This window comes from Ischnura elegans, chromosome 6, assembly GCF_921293095.1.
Source record: "Ischnura elegans chromosome 6, ioIscEleg1.1, whole genome shotgun sequence".
Taxonomy (NCBI): Eukaryota; Metazoa; Arthropoda; class Insecta; order Odonata; family Coenagrionidae; genus Ischnura; species Ischnura elegans.
The window spans coordinates 122664659-122688126 of NC_060251.1; the positions used below are offsets into that span (position 1 = coordinate 122664659).

The 23468-nt window shown below is 39.6% G+C and overlaps 1 protein-coding gene and 1 long non-coding RNA gene across 3 annotated transcripts in view; one reads left to right on the top strand and one right to left on the bottom strand.

The window, feature by feature from the left end:
• The window catches only part of LOC124160092 (guanine nucleotide-binding protein-like 3 homolog), a 79424-nt gene that overhangs the window by 13321 nt on the left and 42635 nt on the right, over nucleotides 1-23468 (top strand). Inside the window, exons 7-8 of the mRNA XM_046535813.1 lie at nucleotides 2378-2465; nucleotides 9663-9843. Of these exons, the coding sequence (XP_046391769.1) occupies nucleotides 2378-2465; nucleotides 9663-9843 (269 nt within the window). The remainder of the gene's footprint in view (nucleotides 1-2377; nucleotides 2466-9662; nucleotides 9844-23468) is intronic.
• LOC124160093 lies at nucleotides 19806-20775 on the bottom strand. Of its 2 annotated transcripts, XR_006865072.1 has the most exons (3): nucleotides 20374-20775; nucleotides 20100-20260; nucleotides 19806-20016 (listed from the first exon to the last, which is right to left on the bottom strand). It is a non-coding gene; the product is annotated as an uncharacterized LOC124160093 (long non-coding RNA). The 2 variants fall into 2 exon arrangements; XR_006865073.1 differs by having other exon boundaries at nucleotides 20100-20775.

Below are 23468 nucleotides of genomic sequence, written 5' to 3' on the forward strand. Positions count from 1 at the left end.
TGTACTGCGAAGTGGTAATAAACTCTCCACTGCAGAAATGACACAGGTGTGTTATTTAGCGTAGTAATCGTTACAAAAGTATTATTCAGCGTAGTAAATCGCTACATTGGTGACCTTGATGACAAATGACCATGGTAGACTCAGAGCAACTCGCCAAACTGCAGGCACCAATCGCGGAACTCCAGCATCAACTCGCCGCACAGCAAACAAACCACAGCCAACAGCTGGCACTTATCCAAGAGCAGCACCAACAGCAGCAAGCAACACAGCAAACAAACCACAGCCAACAACAGCAAGTTTTTTGATTAGGCTACACTGCATTGCGATGTTTCCCCGAGGAACGAATTTGCGCTATATCGAAATTGTGCTGAGGGAGGCATGGGTGTATGCATACCATTCCACTGTTTCATTCACGTTATCTAAGCGCTAAATGTAATTATGGTCAGTGTGCCAGGGGCACCCTAGTGACTTGCAGAAAAACGAACTCCATACATTTATGCCTTCTGCCTGAGGGGATAAATACATGTATATGTCATCCTCTGTGAAAGTGTTGAGCAATTTCATTATGATAGCCTTGGGAGTGCAATTTTAATGCAATGCACAATGAGGGAAGAGATGGCAGGCTGGAGAGAGATGAGATTGAGAGTTGGGAAAGATGCACACCCTATTGAGCAAAACGTTTATTATGAGGGTCCAGTTGGTGGAGGGACTGAAGTGAGTTGGATTCTGTTCGTGTCAGCCAAGATGTTTGGTGGACTAAGTTCAGGATATCTGCTGCACTTCATATTTGTGGAAACTTAGGAGTGAACTTTATTCAAGCTATCAGATGAAAAGAGTCATGGAGTCAACAATTTTGTGTTTTTTTATTGATGTCATCTCCCCTCATTTATTGTCTTTTGTTGAGAAGACTAGCCAGCAACAGGAGTGTATAATTTTGAAGGCCACAGACTTGATATACAGTGAAACCTCGATTTTACATTCCCCCATTGTACATTTTTCCTAATTTTGCACAGTTTTTATCAGGTCCCAAACCTTTAAATAATGATACTCTATTTTACAATTTACTCAATTTTGCACTTTTTGTAAGTGGTCCATCCAAAAGTGTAAAATAGAGGTTTCACTGTACAGGCGGTCCTCGACTTTCGTACACTCGACTTTCGTACAATTCGCACTTTCGTACGTTCAAAATTGACACCTTTTACTTGACTTTCGTACGCTAAATTCGGACTTTCGGACGTTGGTCTGTAATTTTTTTTAAATTCCCGCGATGTTTATTGCGCATCCCAACATTCAATTGTTTCAAATGGCAGTATATGCGAACAATATGAACGTATATAATAAAGGGAATTGTTAGTAGTTGACTCTAATTTAGGTGATTTATTTGGGAGAGAAACTGCCTGCTATAGGCTCCTTTATCAAGAGAAGAAGAAAGCCTTCATTGAAGATATTTTTCAAAAGAAGTTGACTAGACATCATCAAATGGCTTTCAATAAAACTAGTAAGATCTTCTTTCTAATTGTGTTTTTTCGTTTGAGTGCTGTTTAATTCATGTACACCTTCAGCAACGATATTGCACGAAATATCACCCGAATTCCGTTTGTCTTTTGTCTTTTTTGAATAACATGCGAAATATACGCGATCACGAATATGTCACCTGCCAAATGTCGAATTTTGGTGTAAAAATTAAAAGGTATCCAGAGTGCGGGTTCAACAACTACATTTTATTATGCTTCTTGATATGTCTTTTTATTTATAGTGGACGTAATAAGTGGAATGTCAAACTAAACGCCGAGAGGAAGTTTCACTCGATGGCCTACGGAGTTCTTGTTTTTTAAACTTTTATTTGCATTTTCTGCGTATTTTCAAAAGAAATTAGATGATTTGAGGAGTTTTATTAACATATTATTAAAATTAAGTCAATTGAAATGAATTCCGTGAAAAAAAAAGGTTTTAGTACATATTTTCCGCTCTTTGGGAACGTAACTCCTAATTAGTATGGAAGTCAATGGTTAGACTTTCATACATTCGACTTTCGTACACGTTTTCGGGAACGCATTGTGTACGAAAGTCGGGGACCGCCTGTACTTTCATTATTATTGCTGATAATGAGTTTCCAGGCAATTACGAGAGGTGTTCAGAAAGTAAGATTACTGAATTTTTCTATCTTATAAATAATAATTTATTTAAAAAAAATATATATACACACCTGAGTTCAGACATTCTCCTCGTACCACACAGTGTAGCCGACTGTTAAAAAAAAATTCCCAGGGTTGGAGAGCTCAAAAGTACTCTTAATACCTTGACATGCCTCTCATTTTGCCTTGAGGCAAAAGTCAAAAAAATGAAGCTATTAAATATGAAATTTTTGCACTTTCAGGTCTGCCCAATGTTGGCAAGAGCAGCGTCATCAACAGTTTGAAAAGGAAAAAAGCTTGCCAAGTTGGAGCTACGCCAGGAGTGACCAAGTGAGTACCTACATATATTTTGCTCATCCTACTTATTTCTTTCCCTGATGCCACCTCAGTGGTGGTGAATACACATGCAGCCTTGTTAAGTTTCACGCTGAGTGTCGAATCCTTGTTGAAGACAGTGGCATGAGCCTTGGGTGGCTGGATTTCAAGGGACAGGTAGCACATGGCGTCGAAGGAGGGGGGGACCTTGGCTCTCCCACTCCTTGGCCCGTCTTCAAAGTGGGCCTTCAATCTTGGCTGGAAACTTAGCAAGACTATATGGAAATAATAAGCCTGGTATATCCGAGCAGTAATGCAGTAATTCTGATGATTTTGCAACCGATTTTATTTTTTTATAAAGATCGCGGAAAAAATTGAGCGAGAGAGATAAATCATGCACGGTTAATCTGCAATCCGGATAAATCGCAGCCGGATGATCGGGAGTCTCTGTAACTCATTAGTGCATATGTGATGTCGTCTAAAATGCGTCCTGTGATTCATTCTGTTTTGTTTTTGCTGAGAATTTTCTATTATCATATTTTATGAATGCAGAAGCATGGTGTAGCATTTAGATTTCATTGCCTATCATTAGGGACCCTTAAATTTTGTGAATATGGTTTTTAGCGAATTGTTTTTTAAGAGCCTAAAAGTTGTTTTTTTTTATGTTTAAAGCCCTAATAAGTTAAAATTTGGCATTTTAACAATAGCTAAACTCAGCGAAATTTTGCGAATAACTTTTTATTCGCGAAATTTAACGGTATTTGTCTTACAGTGCAAAATTTCACATTTTTAAATCTATATTGTACAACATTTTGTGAAAAAAGCATGAAAAGTTTTATTGTGATGTCTGTAAATACGCTTCATGAAAGTCGTTGTTCCATTTGATGGCAAAATGTTTGTAAAGTCTTGCTGTGAAATTATTACTCACGTGACCATGCCACTATCGTCAGTCTGATGATGCACGTCAGCATGATATATGTGTGCGTATTTCTCCCTAGATCGCATTTATGGTGGCAGGGTCGGGGCATCGTTTTCGTCACGCTGCCGAAATCTGACTTGTGTTGTATTTATCCCAAAAGATTCTTCAGAAAAGTTGCCATTCAAGTTGCAGTTGCGCTTACGAAAGATGATCTCATATAGTCTGCGCATAGCATTAATGGGACCGATAACTTGGCTAGACCAGAGTATCTCAAATGTCTTAGCGGTTGAGTGAAGAGGCAAATAAAGTTGTCCATTGGACGTAACCATTTTATTCAAAGAGAGCTCCACCAAAGCTGTGACTGACGGGTCGTAATGACTCCTCAGGTATACAAAAAGAGCTATTTAAGGCTAAACTATCGAATTCACTCCCTGATGTTGAGTATAAGTTGCCGACTGTATCATATGACTCCGGCATGACGGCATTCACGCCGCTGTGAACTCATTCGGCGTCCGTGGCGGAGGGTCGCCTGCATGACGGGGCGGTAGAAAGTACGAGATAGGGACGCACTAATCTTTCCGTATGATGTGGCGCATTATTTCTCCCGAAAGAAATTTTAGACAAAGTAAGTGAGGCAAGCAAGCATTGTCATTTTGAATAAGCCGTGGCGTCACCGGCGCTGCAGGGAGGTACCTGCTAAAAACAAGTCTGGGCAGGCAGATGTTTCTGATTCTCAGTAATGTCTGGATGAACTAGTGTCACCACATTTTTATAGTTAGATAGGAGCTACTGTTGATCAGAATAAGTATCTCTGTAGACCATAATGCCAAGAACTGACAGCATATTTGATCGCCAAAAGGAGTTTGAAAGCGATGGTTTATATATATTTGACGCGCGAAGCAAAATCAAGATGAGCAAATTTTGTGACATCCGAATCGACTGGACCAGAAAAGATTCCATCATGAAGCACATAAAGGGCAGCAGCAAGCACGATTGCAATTATGTCCAAAGATCGAAAAATGTTGAAGGGGGGAGAAATAACAATGAGCGACAGTTGTCCGTATCAGAAACAATGAACAATGCAAAAAAAGCGAAGCAAGAAAAAGAGGAATTGATTTGTGACACAGTTAGCACTCTGATGAAAGCGAACATACCTTTCGAAAAATTAGACAATCCAAACTTCAAAGCATGGTTGAATGAAAACATTCCTGATAACTATATGTTTATGCGTTTTTATGTCTATTAATTTTCTGAGGGATATCCACCATCACCCCAGATTCGTTAAGAGGCATTGCATACTGCTTACTAAGTGTTGAAAATTTCTGAATAACTGCAGGAGACATTCGTGGTGGTGATACCTGCAGAGCAAAATGTGCTCCCCAAATTGCCAAGAAAAGAAAGGAGCAGATAAAGGCATCAGTTACAGGCCATCAAGTTGCAATCATGTGTGATGGCAGGACAGGAAGGATCGGTGTGACGTATTCATTGTTTTGCTAAGGATAATGTCCTGCACTGCAGAGCAGAAGTTATTTGTGGGGGCAGTTAAGATGCTACAACGACGACTGCTTTTCCATCGCCAGTTATGACTAGATGGAATTCTTGGTTCAAGTCAGCAATTTATATTGGGGAACATATTAAGGATATGGCAGACTTTACCAAGACTGTGGTTGAGGGAGGTGCTGCAGTGAAATACTTGGCTGAATTAGAAGATCAAAACATTCAAATAATCAAAGCCAGTGCAACTTTTCTCAAAGAACATGGGCAACAGATAATTGACTCCATCATCACTTTAGAGGGATCATCATAGGGATGAGTCGATTCCAAATGTCGATTCTCGATTCCACCGATTCTCGGGCACGGAATCGGAATCGAGAATCGATCGCCTAAAGTCGATTCCGATTCCATCGATTCCAGGAAGATAAATGTTTTGAGCATAGATTATAAGTTTGGGGCACAAAGGCTGCCACACATCTATAGATTATAAGCGGCCGCGGTGTCAGCCTTGCCCGGGCGGAGGATACGCCCGGCACGCGGGTGCTGCGACTAGCATACCTAAGCGGCCTCGGAAACATGAAAATGTCGGAAAGAGCGACAAACCGACGAACCCTGAAATGGCGCGTGATCATGAGCAACTCTAAGAGAAAAAAAAATTGGAAACCTCGGGATCGGGAAGCAATGCATTCGTTTTCCGTTCTTTTATTAGCCGCTGGTCACGGCAAATCAAAGTATTACGATTATGAATCACATTCGGAGAATTCATCTCGACCACCAATTTTAAAGCACAATAGATCGAAATATATTTTTTTTATTTCCGAATGATATTTGAACTCTGATGATAATAAAAACGTGCAGAGAGCGAGTTTTCCTGTGAAAAAAGTTTCTTATAAATACGCGCTGAGAGCGGGTTTTTTATATACGTAACTTTTTTAGACTAACACGCGTCTGCGTCAATAATAAAAAAATTAGACACGTTCGCGTTTGCATAGCCCAGTTTCATCAATGCAACCCTTGAGGAAGTTGATACTTGCTTGGCATAAGCCGCCGCGGCCTCCGGGCGGACTCGACAGGTTGCGTTCGGCCGCCACCGCGCACCCGCCAGGCTGCTCTAGTATGTATGGACGCGATGAATGCTACATTATTGTTTAGCCACCGCGGCCAAACGAGAATGTAGCCACCGCGGCTATTGTTATTTTTAGGGATGGTCGGATCGGATACCTCGGATCCAAATATACGAGGATATTGCCCTTCATCGGATACATCGGATCCAAAGTCGTGGAAGACATCGGATCTGGATCCGAAATTTTAAATAATAGATTCAGTGAATGCAACGCCCCATCAGGGTGGAAAGAGTTCCGATTCTCTCTTCGAATGCCTCGTCGCATGCGATTCTTGTCCTACTCATCAACCGTTTTGTTTGAAAGCTCTCGCAGAGGTTGCGAGTAGAATTTCAGCCGTGGCCAGGATTTTCAGCCAGAAAATAAAAAAGGCAAAACACGACTGGCACATAGTGTGACTCTTCCCAAGAGATTGAACAATCATCGGAGGAATTTCAGCGCCGTAGGATAATAACCACGTCAAAAGTAACTACGTCGCAGATTTCAGAAAACCACCCTCGGCCGTCCACCAGCCCGTGCCTCTGTTGTTTTTTTTTGTATCCGAAATCACACGGTCCAAAAATCATTGTCTTCTAAGGAAAATATCAAATCACATGAAAACAATTGAAGCGTGTTTCATACCATACTCGCCTCACTAACTGACCTTTTTTGGCCTACCTGCTTCAATTCTCTGTTTCTAGACGACAAATGCTAGGAGAGTGACTTTTTGGGGCCGAAGATATCTTGATAGCTTCGACAATTAGATGATATGCACAGGATTTAAAAAAGAATTAGACCAAACGAGACGCATTCCTGACGATATTTCTGTTTATTTTTCAGCTCTAATTGATCGCCAATCAGTTTTCTATCTACAATTCTACAATTACACTTTACTGATTGTCCAAACAGCATAATTTTCAAAGAAACAAGCGCAGCATCATAATATTAACCCCTCAAACAATTAGAGACGGATTGGAAACGCCAACTACATATATCACGTAGCGCGCCCGGCTTCGCTTTGAAGGCAACGACGTCACTGAAGCAAGATCTGATTTCTTCGTCCGACTCCCTCATTTGTAGCCTTGTTGTTTGAAATACGGAGGGAGCGCGCTCCTTCCTCTCCACCTCTCCTTCACGTGCTCCTTCCCAGTGGCGTAGCCATGGGGATGGTCCGGACCTCACCCCCCGAAATATAAAAACACAGTTATTGTCCTTCACAAAAGAAAACAAATTATTGAAAAATCAGGAATTTACAAAATTTTTCTTTAACAAATTAAGTTTTTCGATTATAAAAAGTGTTAAAATTAGTTTAAAACCCATTATTTAGTGCCCGGTTTTTTAAAAAATTTCTCCCCCGGTTTTGAATCCCCCCCGAACGAAAATCCTGGCTAAGCCACCTCTCCTTTACGTGCTTCTGCTGCCCACTTCTTCCTCATGCTAAGCAGTTGAGCACCTCGTCACACATGACGTTAATGCCGTTTTAAATACTGTTAATTGTGTTGCTAATTGCACAGTTGCAATTCAATTTAATGATACGCCGATAAAAATGTCTTGCGTGTAAACATTTCCACTGAGATAAGGAGAACCAATGAATGCCATGTGCGTGCACTGTGGCGTAAGTTATCCCGAGGATGTGCTAAATCCACCTCACCATACTGAAGCATTTTCGGATGAAACACAAGTCCGTAAGTGATGAGAAAGTAAAATTCGGGGGAAACGTGCATGAGGAAAATTGGAATTAAGTCGATGGCAGGGGGGTACCCAGGAATTTTGTTAAGGGGGGATCCAAAACCAGGGGGAAAATTTTTAAACAACAGGGTACAAAGGAGAGGGTTTCAAACTAATTTTAACGCCCTTCATAATAGAAAAACTTCATTTTTCAAGGATTCATTTTTTTCATTTTTGTAAATTCATGATTTTTAAATATTTTTTTTCCTTTTATGAAGGAAAGTAATTGTATTTTTTATATTTATATTCCTCTCGCTACGCCACTGGTCAGTGGTTCATCCTAAGATTTTTCCTATTTTCATTTGAAAAACCCAAGCGTAACAGTTTAGGCCCTGAGTATGTGAAGATGTTTTTAAAAAACAACTTGAAAGCCCATAAAATAATTTTTAATTTATAAAAATATTAGAATGTGAATGAAAATCTAAGAAGCATTCCATTGATTGTATGTACCCACAATAAACTTTAATAATGACTTTGATTAATGGCACGAATTTGAAAATGCATTTGGATTCGAAAATATCCGATTCGAAAGATCTGGCTCCAAAAATCCTGGATCCGTCCATCCCTAGTTATTTTATTCCATTCAATTCTTAAATTTTAATGACAGCGATGCTACAGATAAATCAAAATCCCACCAGTTAGAATGAACAAGAATCGATGGAATCGGAATCGAGAATCGGGAATCGATTTGAAGGAATCGAAATTGGAATCGGAATCGAAAAAAAGTGGAATCGACTCATCCCTAGATCATCATTTTCTTTCATACAGAAAGTAGAATTGATGGCCTTCTTGACAATTTTCAGATAGTCAGTAACGGTTTATTCAGCAGTCAGACAACTTCTGCGATTAATAACCTTAAGTCAGTGGTAAGGAGGGGAGAGTTAATACAACTGTTTACAAATCTGGGGAGTTTGTGTAAGGTTAAGTTAACTAGGCTTTTAACATCAGATACTGCCCGGAGCTTAACTTCCAGTATGGGAAAATTATTTGATGCAAAGGACATTATCCAAAACACTGAAACATCCATTGTGCAGACAGCAGTATCCATTAATCTAATGAATAAACTTGACAACACAGTGCTACTAACTCGCTATTTGTGCATGAAATCTATTGTAAAAGAAAGAGTGCTAAAAGGTGAGAAAGCTGATGTGCTCGATACATTGCTCAGCATCAAGGGAGACCATATAGTGAATTTGTGGAATCTTGTGTAAAGGTATTGCGGGTTCCATGTTCAAATGTGGACAGTGAGCGGGCTATTTCTTCATATGGAAATATACTAAGTGATTTGAGAACCAATGCTTCCATAGAAACTTTGGAAATGCAACTTAACGTGTTCTTTGACTCTTCATGTGACTGAGATATGCAAATGAGAGATTCCTGCAAATATTTATTTCGTACGTGATTTCTTTGTATATGTACTTTCTTTTTACCCGTTTCATGACATTACAGATTTTTAACCTGCAGTAACTATGATTTTTTTAACAGCTTTCCCTTGACTTTTTTTTACAACTTTTCAGGGTCCCTACACATTATGCTTTGAATACACAAAGAAGCACTATCAAGGAGATTTGTGCATAGGCAACCCACACAACACAATCCTCACAGGCTGGGTGGCCATTGTGAGTCATCTTTGTAATGGCCTGTATTTTGCGTATATCACAGTGTATTTTGTTAACTATCAATAAGGATTATATAGAATAAGCATTTTTGCCTCTACTTCAATGCTTTGTTTGATTAAATTGAGAAGTACATAAATATTTTTTTCACCTCCGGAGCATGAAATTAGCGATTTTTGCACCGCTTTCCCTCAAGTTTATTCACCACTTTTCAGGGTCCCTACCTATCATCCAATTAAAAGGAAAGTGACTTTTTAGTCTACTTCGAACATGAGTTCTCGTTCTGATAATCTTAATTTTCTTTCCACTGAAGTACTGAAGCAAATCTTTCCCTTAATCTCTTCACCTCATGTAGGTCTGCCCAGGAAATTCACTTGGATTCGAGGATTCGCCTGCTGGACTCTCCTGGCATTGTGTTTGCAGCTGGTGACAGGACGGATGAGTCAATAGTTTTGAAGAATGCCACGAGGGTGGACTTGTTGGAGGACCCGTTGACTCCTGCCTCGGCCATCCTCAAGAGATGCAACAAAGAGCAGGTGTGTGGGTTTTCCTCCTCTTTTGTATGAGCTCATGCTGATGAGCCTTTGCTGGGAGGATTATGAGCAATGGTGCTGATAAACCCTTCGGAAGGGGGTGAATGCTGAGAAAAAGGGTGCTATTTTCTCCTGCTCACGTCTTCCGTATCATCAGGTGAAGGTACGATCTTTCAAATTAGTTATTTTCATTATGATTCAGTTCATCATCATCATCATCACTGGTCAACAATCCTAGGATTGGTTTGACGCAGCTCTCCACTCAGTTCTCCTATCAGCTAATCTTTTCATACCTACGTATTTCTTCTCTTTCACATCTCTCTTTACTTGTTCCATATATTTTGTTCGGGGTCTTCCTTTTCCATTCTTGCCTTCCACTTGTCCTTCGACGATTGTCTTCATCAGGCCATCATGTCTCAAGATGTGGCCTATAAGGTTGTTCCGTCTTCTTATTAAGGTTTTCATGAGGCTTCTCTTCTCTCCTACCCTTCTTAGGACTTCCTCGTTACTAACTCGGTCGATCCATTTGATTTTCATCATTCTTCTGTAGCACCACATTTCAAAGGCCTCTATCCTTGCTTTCTCCGCTGCGGTCATTGTCCATGCCTCACTTCCGTATTGGAGCATACTCCAGATGTAGGTTCTTATAAATTGTTTCTTTACTTCCATATTTAAGTTTCCCGCTGTAAGCAGGTCTCTCTTTTGGTGGAATGCTTTCTTCGCCTGGGCTATTCTGCTGATAATTTCTTTCTTGCTTCTCCCGTCACTAGTTATCTTGCTTCCCAAATAACAGAATTCATCCACCTCTATCAGTTTTTGCCTCCCTATTTTAATGTTGGTCTTGACTTCTTCTCTTCTGCTGCATACTAAGATCTTGGTTTTCTTCGTGCTTATTTTCAGTTGATATCTACTCATTACCCTACCCATATTAACCAGAATGTTTTTCAAATCCTTCTCTGTTTCTGCTATAACGGCTATGTCATCGGCAAATCTTAGCATGCAAATTTTTTCTCCATGGATATTCACTCCCAATTCCTTTTCTTTAATTTCATTAATGGCTATTTCAATGTAAATGTTGAAAATTACGGGTGACAATGTACAACCTTGTCGCACTCCTTTCTTAATTCTTGCTTCTTCACAGCTTGGCCCTGATTTTATCACGGCTACTTGGTTTTTCAGTTACGATAATACATGATTCAGTTGCGATCATAAATCATGTAGGATATGATTTTCTACCGGCGAATATTTGAAGTAAATTCTTTTTGGGATCTCCATCCGGCTGCTGTGCTCCATCATCTTTGCGGACGTTAAAATTTAATTCTTTTTATTCGTCATCAAGGCCATTGATGCCAGGAATGAGGTGCCATGTTTATATTATAAGTCTTTCTTCTTTTATGCCGTCAGGAGCCAGGCTCTCACTGGAGAAAAGCTGAGGAAGCATCTTCCATTATCGGGGGAAGTAAAGAGTAACATACCTTATTATCATTTTTTTCCTAAAACATGCATGTTATTATTTGTCAACAAAATTTAGTTTTAAGTATTGGTTCGTTGCGTGAAATCCTGAAAATGATTCTGAAAAACCTTAACTTCATTTAGTTTTTGTGATTCTTTCTCCGTCGTATTGAAAATGATGCAAAGTATCATTAGTATAGAGAAAATATTTTCTTGATGTTAGCACTAAAAATTCGTCTTGCCATTATTGTAAAATAAATACAGTGAAACTTTGATTTTATGCGTATGGTGGAGGGACCAAAATATGGGCACAAGTGTAAAATCAAAGTGTGTAAAATCAAGAGTTGGTATTGAGGTGAATAATTGTTTTCAGGTCCCTTTCCATGAGTTGCCGTGGCACATTTGATTGTACTCAATGTACATTTGTTTGTTTTTGTGAAAAAATAGTTGATTGGATTTTCCTCTTCCTTTCTAACAGTGTTTTCTAGATGACACCATCACATGGACTACCTTTCATCAGGCTCCTACCCTTCTACCACTCTGGCATGCATGGCCTTACCACTATGACAGTAATATAGAATTACAGTAAAACTTTGATTTTACGCAGTTGGAGGGACCGAAATATGGGCACTGTGTAAAATCAAAGTGTGTAAAATCAAGAGTTGGTATTGAGGTGAAATATAGTTTTCAGGATAACTCTTGCTCATTATTTGTGGAACGCTTAGTCAGACACTTCTGTATAGTTCTTATTTGAGCCAGAACCGGATCCAGAAAAAGTCTCATATGTGAGGCTATACAGTACAGAGGCTATATATATGACTGCGCAATGAAACTTTTTATCCTGTAGAGAAGGCAACTTACCAACTCATTTCTAACAATAAGAAGCGTAGCTCTAGATGAGCAGATGAATTCAGATTGCTAGTAGAGAGAAACAAAATATCCTGAGAAGACATCGCTTCGTTAGCAACTCAGACAAGTGATACTTATAGCATAACTTGTAAATTGTAACCAGACGCCCTGTTTTCGAAAAAAAATCGTTATCAACTGCCGTGAAGCTCATTATCAGCTGCGAGGATACGTTATTCGCCAGAAATCACCATCGTATTATTCCAACTATTTCCTTGCTTAAAATGCTTAAATAACGTTAGAAATACGTCGTGTTTGGAATCATTCTTTACTGAATTACGTGCACATCACTAATATCTCCATGTAATAAAAGTATAGTACCATATGCCGAAATTCATTTTTAGACACCTTTTGGGCTAATTGGTGATTCATGCAGCAGTTGACCTCCACCTTTGAAGCGAGTCGGCTAAAGAAAAGTCAGCGGTCGAGAAAGGTGGAGGCGTGAAAAAGGTTTCTTTTGTTCTCAAGTAACTTGATATTTTCTTTCGAAGCTAAGGTCGTCGTAATAAGATCCCTGCTCGAGCTGGGACCTTTTTTTATTTCGGAGAAGAAGAAAGCTTCAACCGAGGGGAGGCGAGTGCTGAATGGAGGGGGATACCGGATCTTGGGAAATGCGCTTATGTAACTATCCCACAGCACTCTGCTTCTCCCTATCGCATTTCCATCTCCTGGGGAAGATTCAAACAATGTGTCTGTTGTTATTATCCATAAATAATACGTTGTAAACACTTCGTCTCATTTTTATCAAACGATGAATGCGGGAAAATTATTCGACGGGACCGCGATCTCCAAACGATAAATGCGGGAAAAGATACTTCGGGGAACGACAGATGCGGGAAAAAATTACATTGTCTTAATGGAACTTAATTTGGGACCAGGAGCAGCGAACGATGAATGCGGGAACGATAAATCGGGGTTCCACTGTATATCACAAAGGCTTTACACTAGAGATGGGTCGAATAGCAGATTTCTCGAACTCGAATATCGAATTCGAATATTAAATCATTGCTCGAATATTCGAATACCTCGAATACTAAATAATGAATGCTGTAATGTTTGACTCGGTTGCCTATGTAGCAGGCAACACAAGATTTTGGGGAGTAGTTTTGATTTCCTTTAAAGGATTCGAACAGGAATTTAGCTGATTAATGGAATACTTTAATTTTATGGAAACAATTGGGCATATTAAATTAAGAAAGAAGAACTTTGTACTTTCACATTAATATTTTTTCACGACCATGGTTTCAACGTTAGACGTCATCCTCAGGTGAACTCTACAGAGGTCCATCACATCCTTTTATACCAGGCAAGGAGGGGTAGGGAGGAAGGTAATTAGGTTGAACGGATTGGTTAACAGAGAAGAGGGAGGGGGGAAAAAACCTTGGTCATGTGGTATGGAAGAAGTTAGGGGGAGGAGGCTCCCTTATGGGGGGCACGGCAGGTGGAGGGGGGGGGGGGTTCAGGTGAGAGAGAGAGAGGCCGAAGAGTTCGTCATGTCATTAGCTCAGGAATTTAGGAGTGGGAGGCTTAAAAGAGGGGAATGGTAGTCATACAAAAATTCGTTTACAATGTTGTCATTGGAACGTACGTGCTGCAAAATTTCCATTTGTTCCAAAGCGTCTAATCTAGGTCCTTTAGGTTCATAATGAAGCACTTCAAACACAAAATCACTTTGATGATTGTTATCTAACAAATGTATAGCAAATTGTGAAGTAGTCTTTTTATTTCTCTGGCAGGCTTGATGTTCTTTTACCCGCTCTTGAAATTGTCGCCCCGTTTGCCCAACATACACCGCGTTGCATTCACATTTTAGTCTATACACCCCACTCCTTTCTTCTCTTGGGATGGGATCTTTGGTGAGGGAAAGAATGTTCCTTAGGTTGGATTTATTGTAAAACGAAACTTTAATTTTATCCTTAGGCACCTTTTTGTATATCTTCGGCCCAATGTCCTTTAAAAAAAGGATTCTGCGCCACTTGGCCGTGGATTCTTGTCGCGTTCGGGATCCATAAATTTCTCCCACTGCTTGTTTTTTTAATTGTTTCCGATATAAGCTATCAATTAACTGTTCGTTGTATCCGTTATTTTTAGCAATTAGTTTAATTGTGTTTAATTCCTCATTGAACTTGGCAGGGGACATCGGAATATGCAGCAACCTATGTAACATGCTGTGAAAGGCTGATAACTTGTGGGAAAAACAATGTCTTGAACTGGAGTGGATCACTTGGTCCGTATAGGAGTTTTTCCGAAAGACTGAAAACTCGAGGTGATTGTTGACCTTAGTGACTTTAAGATCTAGGAAGTTGAGAGAGTTATTTTCTTCTATTTCGTAAGTGAAATTCAAATTGCGGTCCAAAGAATTCAAAAAAGATAGGAACATTTTTAGTTGTCTTATTGAGCCAGTCCAAATACAAAACACATCGTCCACATATCGATGCCAGGATAGCACATTTTTGGTCTGTGGATTATGGGGGGAAAACAGGTTCCTTTCGAAAAAGTCCATATATATGTCCGCCAGGAGAGGGGATAAAGGAGAGCCCATGGCCAATCCATTGGGCTGTTCATAAAATACACCGTTAAATTTGAAATAATTTTGAGACACACAAATCTTCAATAGATCACACAAGTCACTTATAATGGGAGCTGCCACACGTTTCTGGACGAGAATAGATTCTGCTATGTCTACGGCTTCTTTGGGTGGGACACAGGTGAAGAGATTGCACACATCAAAAGACACTAACAAGCACTTATTGGGGATATCAATTTTAGAGACGTGTTGGATGAAGTCAATGGCGTTAGTAACTCCATACTTAGGGGTAAACTTTGAGTGGTGTCTTAGTACACAGTTGAGTTTTTTCGCCAAGAGGTAGCTTGGAGCCATGACGTTGGAAACAACGGGTCTAATTGGACAATCACTCTTGTGAATTTTAGGAAGCCCAAAAAAACGTGGAGCTGAGGGGTTCATTTGGTGTAACCTATTCACTTCATTCCACTTAAATAACACTGAAACTGATTTTAAGGCTCTTTTGCACTCTATTTGGAACTTGGCAGTCGGATCTATCGGCAATTCTTTGATCCCATTGTCTCGTATGAACTGTTCACATTTCTCTAAGTAATCTTCTTTATCCATAATCACAACTGCGTTCCCCTTGTCAGCTTTCTGAATAACTAGCTGTTCTGACCTAAGAGTACACTTAATCGAGTTAAGAGTTTCAAATTCTGGGTATCGTCTCTTCACCTTTGATTCATGAACTATAAACCTATTTAACTCCTGGACAATGAAATGCTTCACATGCATATTGTCTTTCTGGAGAGCTATGTCACAATCCACTGCTAAATTCTTAACGTCCTTCACGGAAATGGGGATATTTGGCACGTATTTCAAGCCCTTTTCTAATAAGGTCACTTCATTTGGCTTAAAGGAGTGTTTAGACAGATTTACGATTCGTGGTCCGAAAGAATGGGCGTCCACCACTGGTTGATCCGCGAAGGTTTGTTTGGTACTAGACGTCTGCTTCGTCTTAAGGGCCTCCAACTTGCGCAGAATGGTGGCTCTCTTTTCAAAGGCAATTTCACTACTTTTTTGGCGAACTAAGTCATCTAAAATCAACCACTCAATCCAGTGAAGATCGCGAGTGAGCTCCACGTATAGAAGAAACAGGTAATGGGAAATAGCGTCTCTTTTCACATACCACTCATGTAACTCCCTTTTGAGCCAAGTCCTCTTGGCTGCGTTGACTGCAAAGGAGCCCGCTGAAGACCGGGGTTCCTTCCACTGGCGGTTGATGTAATTAGGGATGATGTTGTGGTTGATGCACTGGCTGTTGAAAAAGATGTTTAGGGCTGCGATCCGGTACTTTATGGAAAGTCTCCTGTAGAGGCTGGCCTTAACTGCGTTACTAGCGAACTTGATAAAATTAATTGTTAAAACAATAGAAAAGAAATTAGAAAATATCAAAATTAGAAAATATCCCTTCGTCTGGGACTGTAACAATACAGATTTATAGCAACACTCATAAATTGTAACTTGATGTATGTTTTCGGAAAAAAATACATCAACTTCCGAGAAGCTCTGCTGCTCATATCGAGTCTCGCCAGAATGCCAAGCCTCCGTCTTATTTTGACGTTAATTTCTTCGCGTAAAATGCTTAAATAAAGTCAGAAATACATCACGTTTGGTCTTGTTCTTTTTTAAATTACGCACACATTATTAATATTTCAATCCAATAAAGGTGTAATAATAATTTCCGAAAGTCATAGTTAGACACCTTTCGGGCTAGTAGATGACTCATGCAGCAGTTGACCTCTAGAAAGGGGGAAATTCGAAGAAGGTAGGTAGAAAAAGGTCAGTGGGTGAGAAAAGGGGGTGGGTGCGAGACACGTTTTTATTTTTCTCGCGTAACTTGATATTTTTTTCGAAGCTAAGGTCTTCATAATACGACCCCTGCCTGAGCGAGGACCTTTTGTTTGATTTCGGAGATGAAAGCGTCAGAGTGGGTGCGGCGAATGCTGAATGGAGGGGGATATCAGATCGTGGGAAATGTGCCGATGTTACTATCCCACGGCACTGGAGTTTCCTGGTGGGGGAAACCGGGGATTTTCGGATTTTTTTCACGCGGATCAATTTAGGTTCCCCACGTCGAACTCTTTTCACCGCTCTGACCCGCGAATTTGATGTAGTTCGTCAACTTGCCTATAACGGCGCTGCATGCACTAAAAGACTAGAGTTCTGTACATTTTTCCGAGTTAACTACCAACAACGTGTGTACGACGCGAAATTCAAAGTATTCGAGGTATTCGAGGCGGTACTTTTCCCATAACTATTCGAGACCTCGAATATCGAATACTTTCTAGTATTCGAGTATTCGCGGATACTATTCGCACATCTCTGCTTTACACCCTGTGGGCCTGGGTTCAAGTCCTGGCAGTAGCAGAAACTTATCAGAGATGGCCCTATCCCTACTTGAGTGTAATGTGGAGGGCACTTCCAGTGCACCTCTCTGTCCATTAGATGGGACGTTAAGTCCTGGTCCCTATTGAGCCTATCATTACAACCTGGATAATGCCAACATAGGGTTCCTATCCCCCCAGCCCTTACTTCATGGCGCTAATAACCCCAGCTGTCAGTTACCTCCTTCCAAATAGCATACCATAGATAATATAAAGCACACAGGACCCGGGATATTTGGAAATTCAGATTTTTCCGGTGTTTAGATCACTTTATTTAAGTGAGCTATTTAAATAACCTTGCAACTGCCGTCATGCCGCCAGTGATGAATAAAAAATGATTAATAGTCCGGAACAATTTTCCCTCTTTATAATTTTTACGCATTAAAAAAGCATTTCCACATGAAATTTTGGCTTTAGTAGATTGAACCACTGGGTATAGCTTCTCTGTCGTCATTAGGCAATTCATCGCCGGGACCTTCGACTCACAAGCCGTGTGACTCATCTTCACGTAATATTTTACTTCCCCATATCTGATAACAACACCGGACACTTGTTGTGTTTCGATTTAATGGTGCTAAGCCATTCCCGAGTTTAAAGGGACTGCCTTATCATTCACGTCTTGAATTTGACTTCAATGATTACATAACGATTGACAACTCAAGTTATTCTCCGAGGGCATAAACTCATCTTCCACTAACAGTAAATGCTTGCAACCTAGCGGAGTTAAGCTATTAGCTATTTAGTGGCTATTCAAGTTCCAACCATTTTGAGAGTTGCGACAGTTCTGATAAGTGTGCCGCGCAAGCAACTTTTCCTCGCCTCCATTTGTCCCGCAGATGTGGGGTCAGCCCGTGGAATGAGACAATACATGTTGCTTTTACCATCGTGTTGAATCACCATCGACTTATGTCCATACTAGAAGTACGACTGTCTTTTTCTGGATCACCTTGGAAGCCAAAATTTTGGCACGGGAGGATTTTTAACGACTCATTTTGCCGTTATATTTCGCTGGGGCGACAAAAAACATAGCGTTGGCAAAATTCGAAAACCTTCCGTTAGGGATAGATATTCCGTAATTCATAATTCTGGATTAACGACTGTCTACAGTAATTACAATAAATATGTTATAAACAGCGTTGATCAATAAGTTGAATAATAAATGAAAGGTGATAACATTACTATCTCCGGCGATCATCTCTCTTAATCAAAGTAGCTACGGCGATTGCCGTATGTTTTAGGTTTTGATATCCTTCTACGGCAAATTTGAACTAAGATCGATATTCGCATTCGTAAAGTAGCCTGAAATATTACTGAGAGGGCAGAGGGGGAAGCAATAATTAGATTTGCGATGTTTTTATAAGTTTCACGCTCAATAGCGCTACGTCATTTCAACCGTTACTGTATTCATTTTTGCAACTTGATGAAATAATGAGATGAAATGAAATGAAATAATTACCTAACTTCATATTGCTCTAGTCGGATTTTAAAAACAAGCTGAAAGACAACTGCGTATAATCAAGATTAGCGGCCTCTTTGGGGCTGGGGTTATGCTCTGCAAAATCGAAAAACTGCGTAAAATCAAGAAAAGATGTAAAATCGAAGTTTCACCATTGCAATTCCCTATGCTTTCCAGCTGGACTTGAGTGTCGCTGCGTAAAAACGAGACTTACTAGTAAAGTTTTACTGTAGTAGCTTGGAAAGGACAAAGAAAAGAACTAATTTCTATTGAAAGTCTGCGGAGAAGAAGAGAGACAATTTGATAATGTCAGCACCTCACACCCAGTAGGTATAAATGGCATTGATGACCATGGAAAAGTCTACGACTGAATCATTGGCAGAGAGGTAGAAGGAGCACCTTCCCAGACAGAAACTTGAGAAGAATTTATTTCGATCATTATTTAGTTTTTTCTTTCTGCCTTCCGCTAATATTTAGTTTCGTTCACGGCGTGCCTATATCCAGCGCTAACACTGAAAAATCTTTCTTCTATACCAGCGTTACATAGCATCATTTTAAATACGGTGGAGAATAAAAACCCAAAACTAAAGAAGGGCAACATATTAAGGTATAATTTTTAAGAGTTCACGAAACTAAACCAACATTGCGAAATTTTAAATATATGTACACGATATTTAGAAAATGATCAGCCCAAAACACTATGTATTTACACAAGGCATCATTTAAGTTTGTTGACCATTTTATAGTGGGTTAGCAAAACCTGAATATAAGCTCATAATTTTAGACTTACGTCAGGTTTTGACTCAATCTTTTCAAATATTTAGCAGATTTTTTATTTTTTTTTAATTCCACCCAAGGAGGAATGAAAAGTCATTATGACATCATCTTGATGTCATTTTCAAGTCATGGCTTGGTAGTCACGGTGACCTCAAAATGGTCCCGTGAAATGACATCTTTCTTGACTCATGATGATTTCAATATGACCTTAAATGACTACCCATCATTTTGACCTCATTTTGAACTCACTTTGACTATTTGTGACCAAACCTATTTGTTCTTCTAATAACAATTCATACTATAATTTCTGTATTTAGATTGTCATTTAGGGATAAATTAAACACTTCAGATATGAAACTCAACCTCTATTAGGATTTATTGCAACAAAAAACAGATAGATTTTACAAGAAGAAATTCCTCAGGATTTGTTTTTAATTTTCCTTTTAATGTTCCTTTTCTCCCTCTTCAAATAGAAATCGAGAAAAATCATCTACATTGGCCATTACAGTTGATTCTGTAGCATTTCCTTTCCCTTCAGTTGCCTCTAGTTGCTTAAGCAATTTTGTTGAACCACCGCTGAATCTTTGCCTTCTTCTTAATTACTCTACCCTGAGGGAAATTCTTCCATCGTGGGACTGCAAACAAAGGAAAAAATAACATCAAGAAGCTGAAAGTTTCTAATTTTGATGATACATTAAATAGAAAAATTGATACTAACTGCAAATAGCCTTATTGATGTAGGGTTTGTTGAACATAATTTTTCCAAGCTCTCCATCCCAATTGATGCAGCGAGCAAATTCATTTGTACACATATTTCTGGTCACATGGGCTGAAAACTCCATCAGTATGATCAACTGCAATTTGTCTAAGATGTTAAACCTGTGAGAAAGGAAACCGAAATAAATTTCAACTTTAACATATGGCACAAGAAGGGAAAATAGAAGGGTTAATTTGATGGATGATGTAGAGCGGATAACAGTCAATTTACTCACAAATGATTTGAAGAGAGATGAGGTTTTTAGGAGCTCTTCAAAGTTGTTTAAATCCTTCTCGTCATCCAGAGAAGTTTTGGCATATTAGCTGCTTCAAACATCTCATCTTCTGGAGCAATATAAAGCAAATTTTCATTTCCTTTTCCTCTCTTGTATGGTTGCAATCTCTTTTCTCGTTTGTAAAAACAAGCGTAAATAATCCGAGAAATGGCACATTACAGTGAAACAAACACTCCATTGTTGATTTCAAATGAAGACCGATATTTATTATTGGCTATTATTCCCGTAGTGACGCACGTACGAGCTCTCACCGATATTGAAAACGAGGAGAAGCTTAATTATTTCTTACGCAATCAGCGACGATGAGTTATTTAAAAAAACCGCGGCGCATTCTAGTTTAGAAATGGCGCGTCACGGATTTCCTTCGAAATATTTTGGCGAAATAGGTTCGTTCCCGGGGACTTTCTTGCGGTAAAAGCGAGTAATAGACCATTTTTAAGGAACAATTATCATAAAACGTCATTAAATCTCGGACGAAAATCGATAAAAATATCGAGAACAAAAAATCACGATGAATATCATCCAATATCCATTAAAATATCACCATATATATCATCCGATACAAACATCGAAGCCCATAAAAATCGCCTACCGATAAAATACCACGATATATCATTTCATAAAAAAATCTCCAGCCCAATAAAAATTTGCCTTCAGATAAAATACATCACGTTATATAATTCGATGAAAAAATACCTCCTATTTAATATCGCGATGTACCATACATTAGTGAGTTTTTAACGCACCGATTTATGGTCTAGCATAAACGAAGGCCAACCCTATGCATATTCTAGCCATAAACATTTTCCCAAACTAATTTCCCGATGCCAAAACATGATAATTTTTTCGCGCGCGACGACGCGATCGGGTGATAAATCACGATGTTTTATCGCGGCTGCGGCTTTTATGAGACAATAAATCGTGATATTTTATTCGAGCAGCAAGTTTTATTGGACGATATTTCGTGATATTTTAGTGGTGGCAATTTTTTTATCAGATTATCTAGCGTAGTATTTTATCAAATGGCGATTTTTATCAGGCCCAATATTTGTTATCGGATGATATATCTTTATATTATATCAAAAGGATATTTCTACCTTATAATAGTAGTTCCGTATAGTATTTTATCGGAAGACTATTTTTAATGATTCCGATATTTTTAATGGCTCAGTTAATTTATCGCACCCGATATTTTTATTGGACGATATATCGTGATATTTTATCGGTTCCAATATTCTATCGGTCCCGATTCTTTTATTGGGCCCTATTTATCGGACAATTATTTATCGATAATGTACAAAACTCAAATTAGTATTCCTGATATAATTAATTATCGCGATATTTCACGATATATATCGCCCAGGGCAAGTGGCGCAGTCACGTCTTGGGGTACCATTAGGGGAAGGGAAGGAGGGGAGAATTTTAAGGGGCGCCGCCTTTTAAATTTAGGCCTAAAACCTGGCTATGCCACTGAGTGACCTATTGGATGTAGCCACTGACTATTGGCAGATGGGTCCCAGGAGTTCAAACCTGGGGTGAAACTTTGGGCTCCCCAAAATTAATAATTATCTGTAGAACTAGCCCAGGGAAAGGAACTGGCCCCCCTCCTTTAGGTGTGATATTCGCATGCGCGGTTTTGTGATTAAGTGTCAGGGGTGAGCTCTACCCTCACCTTTCCAAACCAACCTTCAGGTTGGAATGCGGGGAGAGTGAGTATCGTAGAGAATATTTGACAATTTTTTTATAGATTTTCACTTTTAGTGAAAACTTGTTCAAATGAATTCAAAGTCAAAATGATGTCACTTTGACATCAGAATGACCCGCAAAAAGTCACCTTTACAGTACTGACTGAATAGTGACTTTTTGTGGGTCATTTTGAGGTCAAAGTGATGTCATTTTGACTTTTCTTCCTCCTTGGGCATGAACTTAAAGTAATGGGTTTAAAAAAGTTGGTGTTTCGTTTAGTTTTCCCCAATACACGATTCATGCTGCCTAACTTGGCTAAAATGATTAGGGTCAATTACAGAATTGGCGAGGCAGGTAGCCAACAAAATGAATGCGGATAACAAAGTTTTCCTCTTCCTTTCCCTGATAATGAAAAATACTTCTCCAGCCTCTCTCCAGTTGGAAACATATCCCTGTTGCTGGGAGAGATTAACCATGTCCTCCACAGCCACAAAACGTTCAAAGGGGGTGGGGTAAATAAGAGTGGGATGGGTATTGCCTGGTCGAGGAAGTGGGGGCAGGATAAAGAGAGGTGCAGTGGGTGGGGGGTAAAGGGCCTTCAACCTTACCTGAGACTACGTTTGGGGGCCGTGTTTTTTTATGACGCACTCAAGCTCTGTCACCGGAGAGGTGTGGGAAATGCTAGGGAAGGGGAGAAATGCTAGAGGAGGGGGGTTTGGGATGCGCAAGTGCAGGAAGATCAGCAAAAGGCGGTAGGAGAGTGTAAACAAAGGTTTTGGCAAGAAAGATGTCTCGGAAATGGATAGGAGTGCTACAAGAAAGTTTATGGTTAGAGCTGGAAGTACCTCTTCATTACGAGTAGCCTGCAAAATTAATTGGTGGTAAATAGAGCCCAATATTTAAGGTACTCCTCCTCACTTTCACCTTTGTCTTCACTACTGTCATGTATGTCCGCTGCTTCTACTCCACTGTTTGCTGCTTAGACATTCGCCAGGTACTGATGGAAGCCTTTTGCAAATTCTCTCATGAATTGAGTTCAAGCCCTTAGCTTACGATTTGGGGGTTCCAGGACGAAAGACAGCCAGCCAGCCTCCCTTGTGGATAGATAGCAAGGTGATTTTGCAAAATCTTTATGCACAGAATCGTAAAATCGCTGTTACATTTAGCAATAGAGGAGCCATTTTGCCCTTAATATCGGCTCGTGTGTAAAGTATGTATTATATCGTCTGTGATATCCTTACTACACCTCCCCACCTAGTTGTTGACAACCGCACCCCTATGAAAATATCGTAAAACTTGTATAAAATTTGTATACATTCTTATACAATTGTCATGAAAATGTATAAGAA